The sequence below is a fragment of the Odocoileus virginianus genome, chromosome 33, assembly GCF_023699985.2.
Source record: "Odocoileus virginianus isolate 20LAN1187 ecotype Illinois chromosome 33, Ovbor_1.2, whole genome shotgun sequence".
NCBI classification, from domain to species: domain Eukaryota; kingdom Metazoa; phylum Chordata; class Mammalia; order Artiodactyla; family Cervidae; genus Odocoileus; species Odocoileus virginianus.
Window position 1 is genome coordinate 25,721,283 of NC_069706.1, and position 12,984 is coordinate 25,734,266.

General features: G+C 56.6%; 1 protein-coding gene across 2 annotated transcripts; it reads left to right on the plus strand.

Annotated features, from left to right (window-relative positions):
* The first annotated feature begins 2 nt into the window (after positions 1 to 2).
* Positions 3 to 12,387, plus strand: FBRS (fibrosin). 2 transcript variants are annotated; one of them, XM_020901604.2, is made up of 18 exons: positions 3 to 1,527; positions 1,824 to 2,000; positions 2,738 to 2,773; positions 2,892 to 2,921; positions 4,042 to 4,090; positions 4,182 to 4,482; positions 5,863 to 6,164; positions 6,370 to 6,575; positions 6,692 to 6,736; positions 6,954 to 7,049; positions 7,286 to 7,354; positions 8,135 to 8,164; positions 8,544 to 8,615; positions 8,926 to 9,046; positions 9,143 to 9,223; positions 10,063 to 10,146; positions 10,288 to 10,495; positions 10,592 to 12,387. In XM_020901604.2, exons 1-18 carry the CDS (start codon positions 1,072 to 1,074, stop codon positions 11,169 to 11,171), a joined length of 2,943 nt encoding a protein of 980 aa, XP_020757263.2. In that variant the 5' UTR covers positions 3 to 1,071; the 3' UTR covers positions 11,172 to 12,387. The 2 variants fall into 2 exon arrangements, with proteins under 2 accessions (XP_020757263.2, XP_020757262.2); XM_020901603.2 differs by having other exon boundaries at positions 5 to 1,527; positions 1,821 to 2,000.
* Positions 12,388 to 12,984: the final 597 nt, after the last annotated feature.

Below are 12,984 nucleotides of genomic sequence, written 5' to 3' on the forward strand. Positions count from 1 at the left end.
AGGCTGAGGAGGAAGAGGGAGGAGGGGCAGGGAAGTCCTGGCGGAGGAGAGGCCGAAGACTCCAAAAGAGACGACAGGAGGGTGAGCTGGAGCTCCCCAGCTGCCCAGCAGCCGTTCCGGATTCTTTAAGGCGAACGTCAGACAGAGACGGAGGAAAGAAGGAAGAGACTTTTATGTCGGCAGACAGACAAGCTCTACCCGTCACCGTTGCCTCACATCCGGGGCTTTGGAGGGGTGGCCCCCTCGGCCCCGCCCCCCACCTCGCGCCTTTCATGGCGACCGGAGGCGGAGGCTGGAAGAGCTGGGCCTTGAAGAGGCCCCTTTAAATCTCCTTAAAGGGGTGGCCACCGATCTCGGCGGACTACAACGCCAGCCTTTAAAGGGGAAGCCACCGAACAGACGCTGACAAATTGAGAACTGTGCTGTTGGGAGAATTGGAGCGAGTAGGGGATTCTCATCGCCACTTCTCAACGCAAGAAGTCCTTTAAATTCAACTTAAAGGGGAAGTGGCCGTTTGTGGAGGACTAGAAACTAACTCCCGAGCCCTTAAAGGGGCGGCCTGCTGTTTGGAGAACCCTGGACTCCTTAAAGGGGTGGCCTTTTTTAGCCGGAGGACTTGAGGCACTTTTAAAGGGGAGGTCGACGTTTCGGGGCGAGCTTTCGGCCCCTTTTAAAGGGGTGGCCTTTCCTCTTCCTCGGGGAGACTTGTCTCGACCCCTGGTAGGGGGCGGCCACCGAACTAGGCCGGTCGGACACCGTCGGGTCGTCTTAAAGGAGTCAGGGACTGGACAACTTGAGGCCTTGCCTTAAAGGGACGGCCGCCCCGTTTTTGCTGTCTCGGCCCCGCCGGCCCCACAGGGGGGGCTCTCGGGCTTGTCGCCCCGGGGGCGGCGCCGGCTCCCTGGGCCTTGGCCTTGGGGCACGCTCGGGGCGAGCAGATCCTGCTTTAAAGGGAAAGCCGTGGCCCTCTCTTCCCTGTGCAGCCGCCAGCGCCGCGCCTGCGACCCCTGGCCTGCGGACAGGCCGCTCCGGGGCCCGCCGCCTCCGGATGCGGCGCTGAGGGCGGTCGCCATGGAGACGGCAGCGGCCGCGGCTCCGGGCCCGGGCTGGGCCACTGAGGGGGAGCGGCGGCGGAGGCGCTGCTCGCGCCGAGACCGAGACCGGGAGCAGCGGCGCCGCCGAGGTCCCGGCGGCGACGCGCCCCGGGCGCTGTTGGCCGCCCCGCGCGGCTCCTCGTCCTCGTCGTCGCCGCCGCCGCCCGCCAGGCCGTGGTCGTCAGCTTCGTCTGGAGAGCGGCCCGGAGGCCCGAGACGGCGGCGGCCGCGTCCCAGGCCTCGGCCCCCGCGACCCCGAGCTCGGAAGCGGCCTGCTGGCTCGGGCAGCCGCGGGGAAGAAGACGAGGAGGAGGAGGAGGGGGGCGCAGACGATGGGGAGGCCGAGGAAGAGCCTGAGGAGGAGGAAGAAGAGGAGGAGGACTTGATCGATGGCTTCGCCATTGCCAGCTTCGCCAGCCTCGAGGCCTTGCAGGTGGGGCCTGTTGGGGCCAGGGACCCTTGAGGGGCTTCAGAGGGCCAGAGAGAAGGGTACGGTGCCTGGAGTGGGTGGAGTTGAGGGGGGAATGCTGGCACCCCAAACCAGAGCAACCGGCTCCTCTGGCCAGGCCTCTGCCCCACCCTGGGGTGGGAGGAGGTAGAGCTAGTCTCCAGGGACTAACCAGGTTACCGGGCCCGAGAGCCACTTTGGTAGCTTGGTCACCCCCAGAGAGGTGGGGAGCTTTCCTTTCTCCACCATGTACTTTAGTCCCACCTCCTCCTCCACAGAAGGATGCGTCTCTTCAGCCCCCAGAGCGACTGGAACATCGGATGAAGCATTCTGGGAAGCGGAAGAGGGGGGGCTCCAGTGGGGCAACTGGGGAACCAGGGGACAGCTCTGATCGAGAGCCTGGCCGGCCCTCTGGGGATCGGGCCCGAAAATGGCCCAATAAGCGGAGAAGGAAAGAGGTGAGCTTGTCCCAGATCCCTGTCCTTTAAAACTCTGTGAGCCGAATGTTCTTCACATAGACCCGTTTTCTGTCAGCAGTGCCGCTACCCGTGGTGAAGTGACCCCAGTCTCTAAGGACAAAGAGAAAGGCAGAGCATATTTGAGCTCCCACTGCCCTATCCCGGACTGATAAAGACACATCCACAGTCAGACTTGCCCGCTTTTGGCTGATACTGGGTCTGCCTCGAACATAATGATAATTCAGAGATGTATCAAAAGGACATAGTTGAATCATAAATTAGATATGGTCTCTGCACCCATTTTCAAGTCAATGTTAGTCTAGTAGGAAAGAATAATCTTTAAGCAAACATCTAGACCAAAACTTAAGAGGCACCAGAAGGTAGAGATCTGGGAGAGATGCTGCAGAAACCCACATGAGGAAGCCACTCATTCTGCCTGGGGGATGGGAGGAGGGTTGTGGTTAGGGAAAGCCCCCTGGGATGTCTTAGTCAGGCCTTGAAGGATAGTCATAAGTTTGCTGAGAAGAGAAATAGGGCTAAGTTGTTTTGGGCAAAAGCGCAGAGTTGTGAGAATCTGGTAGATTTGAAAAGTTGCCAGAGCAGTGGGGACTGGGTGGGGACCAGAAGGAGACAGAGAGTATGTCGTGAGGGGCCTTCGGCGCCTTGCCAGGGAGCTTAGACTAATCCAAAGGCCTGCCAGCCGGCCTCCCTTACCTCTGGACTCTGGTCTTTCTCAGGCCTCCTCCCGTCATTCTCTGGAAGCTGGATACATAGTAAGTGCTCTCCACCTGTACAGGCCCCTCCCCGTTCACTCCCTGTCTGAAACTCCCCTTGACCTTGGGCCCCCCTTCTCTTCCCTGTTGTGACACCTCTGTCTTTCCTTCTCCCCAGTGTGATGCAGAAAGTGATCTGGACGAGAGGGTGAGTGGGGCTAGAACTTGTTGGGTGGGCAGTAGTACAGCTCATAAAATGAACTGTGCCAAAAAAAAAAAAATGAACTGTGCCTTAAAGGTCTCCTTGTGCAGCAGATAGAGCCTTCCCTTAAGTGGGGAAGGTGAGTTAAGTTGAGCCAGAAATAGATTTTTGGGGAGGATGCCTGGGGCAGGTGGGCAGGGTGGGGGCGGGGATTGAGAAAGTAAATGACAAGTTTTATTTGGTAATTGGAGCCAATTGACCAAAGAATCAAAGACCTATGCCTTGCTGTGCTATCCTTTCCAAAGCGCTTGGAGATACCAGTGGTTCTCCACGGAAACCCAGGGTGGCTATGGAACCCAGTTGGTTCTTCCTGCTGGTTATTAGTCTGCTCCTATAGATTAGAGTCTGCTCCTATAGATTAGAGTCTGTAGACCATAGTCACGGCAGTGAGGACGCTAAACTGTTGTACACAGTGTAAGAACATATGCTATAAAGGTGTGTTTCATTTTGTTCTTAGAGCTGATGTGCTAGCTTTGAAAGTGTGTTCTAGCAGTTGATGCTCTTCTCCTGTCAGTAACTAAACGTGTATTCTCTGATGTGTGTCTTGCTATAGTATAAAAAGTTGACTGGACAGGGACTTCTGTGGTGAAGCAAATAGCCCTTGTCCATCTGATCGGGCACTATTAGGAGAGTGGGAGCCCATTGTCAAGAGAACCTGAATCTTGAGTTTTTATGAAGAACCTCCAGATTTCTAAGTATTCGCAGTTAGTTTAAAACTTTTGCTGACATTTATGGACCAGACATATTTATAAGCCCAGTAGACAGTCTGGACCAGCAATTAGTGATATCTGACATTTTTGCCGTGAATTGCCTGTTTCTCTGTTAACTTCAGTACTGCCTCAATTCAGTCTTCCTGGCCTATCAGATGCGCAGGCTTAGTCGCCCTACCCTTTTCCCCGAGCATAGGGCCTCCTAGAGCCCACAGTCTTTGGTGGATTTCAGCTAAGCTGATGGAATAGACTTGTCACCACTACCAGTGCCTAGCCAACTCCAGAGGCTGTTGGCCTTCCTGGGTGAAGGCCTGACTTGACCAGAACCTGACTGTGTCCCTGTCCTTCTTCCCCAGGTCTCCGATGATGACCTCGACCCGTCCTTTACTGTCTCAACCAGCAAAGGTTGGTCCCAAGGGCTGGGGTTGGAAACAAGGGAGGGAAACTGGGTGAGCATGATCCTTAACTGAGTATGTCTGCCGTCCTGCCCTCACAGCCTCGGGCCCCCACGGCGCCTTCAATGGGAACTGTGAAGCCAAACTCTCCGTAGTCCCTAAAGTGTCGGGCCTGGAGCGGAGCCAGGAACAGCCCCCAGGGCCCGACCCGCTGCTAGTGCCTTTCCCCCCAAAGGAACCACCGCCTCCACCGGCCCCTCGGCCTCCTGTCTCACCCCCTGCACCCCTGCCGGCCGCCCCCAGTCTGCCACCCCCACCCCAGCCCCAGCTGCAGCTTCGGGTTTCGCCTTTTGGCCTCCGCACTTCCCCCTATGGCAGCAGCCTGGACCTCAGCACTGGCAGGTGAGTGAGTGGGGGGTCTGGCCGGGTCTGGAAAGGCCTGGTCATTTTTGTGCCAACCCCTGCATTCTGTGTCTGGGGACATGGGCTGGTTCCTGTGGGATATCACTTGAAAAGGGTTTGGGGGGCTAAAAAGTTGGAGAGATACTGTGGGACAAATTTAAAGAGATTACTACAGGACTTCTCAGAACCCTTCATACGTTCACTTGCAGAGGAATCCAGTTTGTGCCGTTTCCCAATTTTATTTCCCAAGTTGGTTTTTTTTTTTTTTTTTTTTTTCTTTTTGGCAAGGCACATTTCTTAGGAATAGTGTTGTTTGGAACATACTTTGGGAAATGCTGACATGATGACTAAGAGTGCTGACTTTGGTGTCATTCAGACCTGGATTCAAATTCTTACTCTGCCACTTAATGGCTGTGTGATTTTTGACAAGTCACTTAAACTCTCTGAGCCTTAATTTCTTCTTTTTGTGAAGTGAAATAATAATAGTACTTTCATTTTAAAGCTGTTGTGAGGATTAATTATGAGTTAATGCAGTGTTTCCCAAAGTGTGTACTCTTTTGTTAGTGGTGTGTGAGAGAATTCAGCTGGTACATGAGTAAAATTTTTTCAGCTTTGATGTGTTTTAAAAAAACATACAAGTAGTACCTCAGCCCCTTAATTTTACACATTGCTCTTTGGTGAGGCCAAGTGAAAAACAAACTGAGTTAAGTTTAAAGAAGCAAACGGTACAAGGGGTCCCAGGGATACAGCAGCAGTTGGGAAGGTGATGTGGAATGTTGGGGACTTGGATTAGCATATAACGCAGATGACAGCACTTGGCATACACTCAGTGCTCACTAAAGGGTAAGAATTAATGACACTTCTATGATTGATGCAATTTTTGTTGTTACTGTTATCATCATTATCATTTTTTCCCTTATTGAGAAAACTAAGGCTCAGAGAGAGGCAGTGACTTGCTCAAGGTCACCCAGGGTGTTAATGGCAAGATGGGCCTAGAATTCAGGCCTCCTGACTCCTACACCAGACCAGCGCAGTGCTGCTTCCACTGTCTTCGGGTGGGAACCCAGGTGGCCTGTTGTAATTAAGCGTCAAAGTGAATGATATGTTTTGTGCTGTGATTGAGTCAGAAAAGGGAAAGACCAGGGGCGTCAGAAGCATCTGTGTGGAAGAAGAGACAGGAGGTGGGGGGGTTGTTGGGTGTGGGAGGTACCTCCGTCTGAGGATGGGTTCCCTGGGTTGGGGGTAGGGGTCCTGGGGGCCAGGTTCTACCACTTTCCATGTTGGAGAACCAGGGTCAAGGTATATCCCAGGCTTCTGACCCCTTCCCGTCAGAGCTGGCACCTCCTAGCCCCTCACTCATCTCCCCACTTCTCTCCCCAGCTCTTCACGGCCGCCCCCCAAGGCCCCGGCCCCTCCCGTGGCTCAACCTCCCCCCTCATCATCCTCTTCGTCCTCTTCCTCCTCATCTGCCTCCTCCTCGTCCGCGCAGCTCACCCACCGGCCCCCGACGCCCTCACTGCCCCTGCCTTTATCCACCCACAGCTTCCCCCCTCCTGGGCTTCGGCCCCCCCCCCCACCCCACCACCCCTCCTTGTTCTCCCCTGGCCCCACCCTGCCCCCACCCCCACCCCTGCTGCAGGTGCCAGGGCACCCTGGGGCCTCAGCCGCTAACGCCCTTTCTGGTGAGTTTGGGATCCTGGCCGGGGGGTGGGGGGCCATGGCCCTGGGCTTGGGCCCGTTTGACTTCGGGGCATCTGGACCTTAGCAGGCAGCAGGGCTTGAGGAGGGAGTGGCCCACGGCCAGAAGGGAAGGCCAGTCACCCGGGCCCAAGGAGGCTGCCATGGTGGCTACAGATGTTAAAGCCTTCTTCCCCTCCCCTCCCACAGAGCAGGACCTGATCGGCCAGGACCTGAACTCTCGCTACCTGAATGCCCAGGGTGGCCCCGAGGTGGTGGGGGCAGGGGGCTCAGCCCGGCCCCTGGCCTTCCAGTTCCACCAGCACAACCACCAGCACCAGCACACCCACCAGCACACCCACCAGCACTTCACCCCTTACCCCCCGGGCCTGCTGCCACCCCACGGCCCCCACATGGTGAGCTCCTCATTGGGCCAGTGATGAGGCTCAGAGACCTGGGGGGGAGGGTGTGGCTTCCAGGGGAAAGCCCTGGGTTCCTGGCTGGCAGCTTACTTTTCCCTTCTCTTCCCTAGTTTGAGAAATATCCAGGAAAGATGGAAGGCCTTTTCCGGCATAATGTGAGTGTGTGTGTGTGGTGCGTGGGCATGGATATATCAGTGTGTGTGGCCCTGACTGTGGGGGTCCGGTCTTCAGCTTCCAAAGCAAGAGCCTTGAGCCTGGGAGAGCTCCCTGGGGGAGGTGGGGGGTCTAGGGTGGAGGCCAGGGGACCGATGAGCAGACCAGACCTGGGCTGCACCTCCAGCCCCAGTTGGACCAGTCCCCTTCTCTCTGCAGCCGTACACGGCCTTCCCTCCCGCAGTGCCCGGCCTCCCTCCGGGCCTCCCGCCGGCTGTCTCCTTTGGCTCCCTGCAGGGGGCCTTCCAGCCCAAGGTGAGCTCCCAACCCAGACACCACCACCACCTCCCATCCCTTAAAAACCCAGACACCCCCGGAACCATGTACCTTCTCGTTCCCCCAGACCACGCCCCTCCTCCTGCCCTCACCCTGTAGATCCAGGTTTCTTCAAAGCCGTACTCCCTCCCCATCCCAGCCCCCAGCTTGATTCTAGCCCCCTTTTATGCCTGGCATCAGCTCTTCTGACTGATCCCTCCACTCCCCTTTCTCAGAGCACGAACCCCGAGCTGCCACCACGACTGGGGCCAGTGCCGAGCGGGCTTCCCCAAAAGGGGACACAGGTGAGGGGGGTCAAGGCAGGTCCTTGGGGAGCTCGAAGATCTGTTGAGGGAGAGCAGTGTTGACTTGAGAGTGACCCCCTGATCCCTCCCTTTAATATGTGATCAGCGGTATCCCTGAGAATCTGAGGAGAGGGCATTCTGTTGGTGAAGGCTTTCTCAGGCATGAGGAATAGGAATTTTGTGAAGTTGCCCCAGAAATAAGATTATTAGGACAGTAGTTTTTATAAGGGTTTTCAGGGTTTTTTTTAAGTCACAGCATTCTTTTTTTTTTCAAATGACATCATACCAGGAAGTTCTGTCCTTAATGAAAAGATAAGCTGCCCCTTTGTGACTAGACATGGGCAGCAGCCTTAAAGCCCAGGGCTCCGGGAACATCGTGAAAAGCATAGGATGTATTTCCTAAACAAGAGACTAGACCAGAGGTTTTCCAGCCTCCTTTAACAATTGAAAAGGCATTTTTCTAAAGGAATCTTAAGCAGATCTTCATTATACGTGAAGCTGTCAATCAGAGAGCTACTCTTCTCTGAGAAACCTGCCTGCCCACTAACCCATTCTACAGCCTTCCAGGCAGGGCATCTCCTTGGGGCCAGGTTCAGTAACTTGGTGCTGGAAGGGAGATGCCCGGAGTGGGAGAAAAGGGGAAAAGGAAGGGTTTGAGGGTGCTACACAAGGTCTTAGGGAGGTGCTTGGGTGAGCGGGACATTGGGGACTGTGGAGATGAGGTGCCCAGGTCAGTAAACAGGTTTGAACTGTCGCCAATCTCTGCTTTGCCCTTCCCAGATCCCTGACCATTTCCGGCCACCTTTGAGGGTGAGTTTGGTGAGGACCTCAGGCTGCATGAGGCTGGGGGCTGGCGTCAGTGTGTTTGTCTGAGGGGTGGTTGCTTGGGAATAAGCCAGAAGCCCAAGACGTGGAGGCAGCCAGATGGAACAGCAGGAAACGAAAGGCTTGCAAACTGCAAGCCTGGGTATACACACAGCAGGCCGTGGGACCTTGGTCAAGACTGTTTCTCTCTCTGAGCCTCAGTTTCCTAGGCTGTGGAATGAACCTAGTCCTAACCCCTCACTTGTAGGGGTTGACAAGTGGGGACGTTGTGTGGCGAGGCTGGGCCCAGGGCCAGGTCTGGAGTGGGTGATGAGTGAATGTTCTTTCCTTCCCTTTCCCTTTGGTCATCCTTCTGGGGCGGCAGAAACCAGGGAAGTGGTGTGCCATGCACGTGCGTGTGGCTTACATGATCCTGAGACACCAGGAAAAGATGAAGGTACTGGGGCCGGAGGGCTGGGGAAAGTGGGCCTGCCTGAGCTCTGGGCGTCTGCCTTCAGTGGAGCTTGGCAGAATCTTGGCCAGAAACGTCCTCTCCTATCCCTGGTCACTGCCTGAGCAATTCCGCAGTCAGTACTAAGTTCTCTCGCTAACTGGGGGATGGTCAGAGAAGGTTCAGAGAGAGGCAGAGGCCCATGCTAACCCTCCCTTGGCACCAGCCAGCTCTCGGAGGGGGCCTCAGGGTGGAAGAGCAAGAGCGGGACCACACCTGCCTCCTCACTCACTGCCCCTCTCCCTGTCCCATGCAGGGCGACTCCCACAAGCTTGACTTTCGGAATGACCTCCTGCCCTGCCTTCCGGGGCCCTATGGGGCCCTGCCCCCTGGGCAGGAGCTCTCCCACTCGGCCGCCTCCCTCTTCACTGCGACTGGTGAGTCTGGCCAGCCCTCTCTGGGCCTGAGGGTGCCCACCTGTAGCCCAAGGCCCACCTTGCACACACTCAGCCTCATCCACCTCTCTGTCCCAGGTGCCGTCCATGCTGCAGCCAACCCTTTCACGGCAGCTCCCGGGGCCCACGGACCCTTTCTGAGTCCCAGCACCCATATTGGTAAGAGCCAAGGGCATGTTGGGCAACCCAGGCCTTGACCTTGACTTTTTGGAGGTGTTAAACGGGGGATTGAAATTAGACCTGAGAGGCAACTGGAATGGAGGGTAGACCTGGGTTCACATGCTTTGTGACCTCGAGCAAGTTACTCTTCCCTGCTCTGAGCCTTGATCTCATAATCTGTAAAATGGGATATCAAAGGGCAGAGTCATCACCAGTCCCCGCCAGCTCAGTCACTGTCTGAAATAGCCAGGGGTGGGGGGAGAGGCTTGTGGAGGAAGGCTGTGCAGCATGGTCCCTGGCTCCCTGTGGTCTCGGCCAGCTTCTTGGGGAGATTTATCCTAGTTTGGATGAACAAGGAGGAATTGAGCCGGCTGGCCCAGTGAAAGGTGTTCTAGAAGAGGCAATTGTGAGCTTTCTCTAGCTGGCAAGTTAGGTGTTCTCACTGGCCATGTGACATACACACAAAGTCAGGGTTCAGTTGCATGCAGGTGGGAGGCAGCTAGCAGAGGTTCTTGAGGTGAGTGGCTGGCTGTTGAGCTGGCCTGGGTGGTGGGTGTAGGGGAATGTGGGGTAAGAGCCTGACCTTGGAGTCAGAGGTCCAGTTAGATGACCATTGATGGGCAAGTCACTTCACCTCTCTGAGCCTGTTTCATCATCCTTAAGTGGGAATGATCCCACCTCCCTCATCGAACTTATGCCGTTAAACAACACATGGCACATTAAACCTCAGTACCTTTCCAGGGCCTGCTTGCTGACCAGCCTCTTCTCTGCCAGTCCATGATGCCTGCTCGGAGCCTGCCGCCCAGTGCTCTGACCGTCCCCCCCCCTTTTTCCCACAGATCCCTTTGGGCGTCCCACAAGCTTTGCCTCCTTGGCTGCCCTCTCCAACGGGGCCTTTGGAGGCCTGGGCAGCCCCACATTCAGTGAGTGCTGGAGGGGATGGGGAGAGGTGGAGTGGAGGCTAGGGTGGTGGGTTGCTGTGCCCAGGCAGGGGGCAAGGTGGGTGCCTGAGTGGGCCCTACCACGCCTGGCTCCCATCACCTTCTGCTCTGTCCTCTGTCTAGACTCCGGCGCCGTCTTTGCCCAGAAAGAAAGCCCAGGGGCCCCACCAGCCTTCGCCTCCCCCCCAGACCCATGGGGCCGCCTGCACCGCAGTCCTCTGGCCTTTCCTGCCTGGGTCCGGCCCCCTGAGGCCGCCCGGACCCCGGGCTCAGACAAGGAGCGGCCAGTGGAGCGAAGGGAGTCCTCTCTCGCCAAGGAGGAGAAGGAGAGGTGTGGTTTCATGTGCTCCCCGCCTGCCCAGCCCTCTGCCTGCCTGCCCACCATCCCTCTAAGCTCCTTCATCCTCTCCTTCCTCACCTCCCCCAGGGACCTCCCCTTCTCCCGGCCTCAGCTCCGAGTTTCTCCTGCTACGCCCAAGGCCCGGGCTGGCGAGGAAGGGGCCCGGCCCACCAAGGAGTCAGTGCGGGTAAAGGAGGAGCGGAAGGAAGAGGCCGCCGCTGCTGCCGCCGCCGCTGCTGCCGCCGCCGCTGCTGCCGCTGCCGCTGCCACCACAGGGCCCCAAGGCCTTCACCTGCTGTTTGAGAGGCCCCGGCCACCCCCATTTCTGGGCCCTAGTCCTCCAGAGCGCTGTGCTGGCTTCCTGGAGCCAACCTGGTTGGCTGGGCCCCCTCGCCTCGCTAGGCCGCCCCGCTTCTACGAGGCGGGTGAGGAGCTGACTGGACCTGGGGCTGTGGCCGCCGCCCGCCTCTACGGTCTGGAGCCTGCCCATCCCCTGCTCTACAGCCGCTTGGCTCCGCCGCCGCCACCGACTGCGGCCCCAGGAACCCCTCACCTTCTCAGCAAGACCCCACCAGGAGCCCTTTTGGGGGCACCACCTCCGCTTGTGCCCGCCCCCCGGCCTAGTTCCCCTCCTCGGGCTCCTGGCCCAGCCCGGGCTGACAGGTGAGGAAAGGGGAGGGGCAGGGGCATAGCTCCATCCCCCCTTTCTTCTGACAAGGTCCTAGAGCTGAGGTTTTCAAGTCAGGGCTGGAGGGCAGAGGTCATGACCTCACCAGCCACCTCTGAGGTCATGGAATCGGGGAGCAGAAGTCCCAACCCCCATGAGATCAAGCATCAGTTGGACCTTGGGGTCACTGGGAGGGTAGAGGACACAAACCTCTAGAGAGGTGTGTGTGTGTGTCTGAGAGAGTGTGTGTGTGTGTGTGTGTACATGAGAGTGGGGGTCATTTCAGAGGTCACATCTCATGATCTCCTGAGGTGCACCATCGCCCCTTCTGAGGGCCCCTAGGCCCTTGGCCCGCCTCCCCAAGGGCTCACTAAGCCAGAGGCCAAAGTGCCCCCCTCCTCATCACCTACCACCCAAGTCCTCATGCCCTCTCAGGGCTGGGGGAGGAGGGGCTAAAGGAAGGGGGGTTCCATGTACATATTTATCTCCCCTTCCACATAGCCCCCCAGACCTTTTGTACATTTTTACAGGGGTGCCCCTCCCAATAATCCCCCTTCCTGGTTAATTAAATCCTAAGACTGGTGCTGTGTTCCTAGCCTCTGGCCTCTCTGTGGGGGGAGGGGGAATTGAAGGGGGAAGAGCTGGGAGGGGACAGGCAGGGACCCAGGGCTTATTCCTGGGAATACGGGGACCAGAAGGAGGGGGACCAACAGGGGAAGGGACCTGGGTACCTAGGCCAGAAAGAAGGGCAGATGCTTCCTGCTTGACTGACAGCCCGGGTTCCCCCTACCTGCTCCTGTTACCTCTGTGCCCCCCTCCCCAAAGGCGCAACCTCTAAGCTTCATACTCCACCTCTTAGTGGCTTGGTTCCCCCCCAACTCTTATTCCAAGTGCCCCCAGGATTCCTGGGCCCTGCCCTCCAGAACCCTGTCCCCCAGAACCCTCCCCAGGCTGAGGGGGGACCAGAGAAGGTCACCATGTACCACACACCAAAGAAGGGGGTCGGCCTGGGGATGGGCCACATAGGCAGCTTCTTCAGCAGCCTCTTGGCAGCAGCCCCAGCCTTCCCAAAGCAGCAGGTGCCCCCAGGCTGGGGCCCAACCTAGAAGGCAGGGGTCGGTTTAACAAAAACATAACTTTGACTTTTTTTCCCCGGTGGGGCTTATTCTGTAACATGACTTGCAGATATTTATATAAAAACGAGTGTTACAATGAGGCCCCTTGGCTCCTCTTTGAGTGTGTTTGGATCACGTTGGGGGGTATTGGGCTGGGTCCTGTGGTCAGGTAGGGATGAGGACAATGCTGCTCATGTCCTAATGAAGGTTTTACCCTCCTTCCCACCTGGGCAATTTGTTCTCCCTCTGGAGGGATTGGAGTGTTGGGCAATGAAGTTTTTCATACTTTTTGACCGCGAGGACTACATATTCCAGTTGACCCTTGAACACAGGTTTGAGCTGCACAGGTCCACTTATATGTAGACTTTTGTCAACAAATACTTCTTACAGTACTGTGGGATCAATGGTTGAATCCATGGATGTGGGACCACAGACAGGGAGGGCCAACTATAGCACTTGAGCATCTATGGATTTTGGAATCCAAAGCAGTTACTGAAGTCAATAAGATTAAAGGAGTACAGAAAGCAGAACTAAATTTCCTGTTCATCTATCAACACACACAAGCCGCATACCCTTCCAGAGGTAACCCCTGTCAGTCATTTGGTATTTGTGTTCACCTGCACATGTATATGAACATGCATAGTAATTAGTGTTAGATAAGATCTGTATTTTTTTAATTTATTAAGTACATGGTCATT

What these genes read in the sequence shown, in the direction of transcription:
- FBRS (XM_020901603.2), top strand. Translation starts at nt 1,072, where the DNA reads ATGGAGACGGCAGCGGCCGCGGCTCCGGGCCCGGGCTGGGCCACTGAG. An exon ending in AGGGGGCCTTCCAGCCCAAG is followed by an intron (nt 7,050 to 7,285) that starts GTGAGCTCCCAA and finishes CCCCTTTCTCAG; the next exon opens with AGCACGAACCCCGAGCTGCC. An exon ending in GAGTCCCAGCACCCATATTG is followed by an intron (nt 9,224 to 10,062) that starts GTAAGAGCCAAG and finishes TTTTTCCCACAG; the next exon opens with ATCCCTTTGGGCGTCCCACA.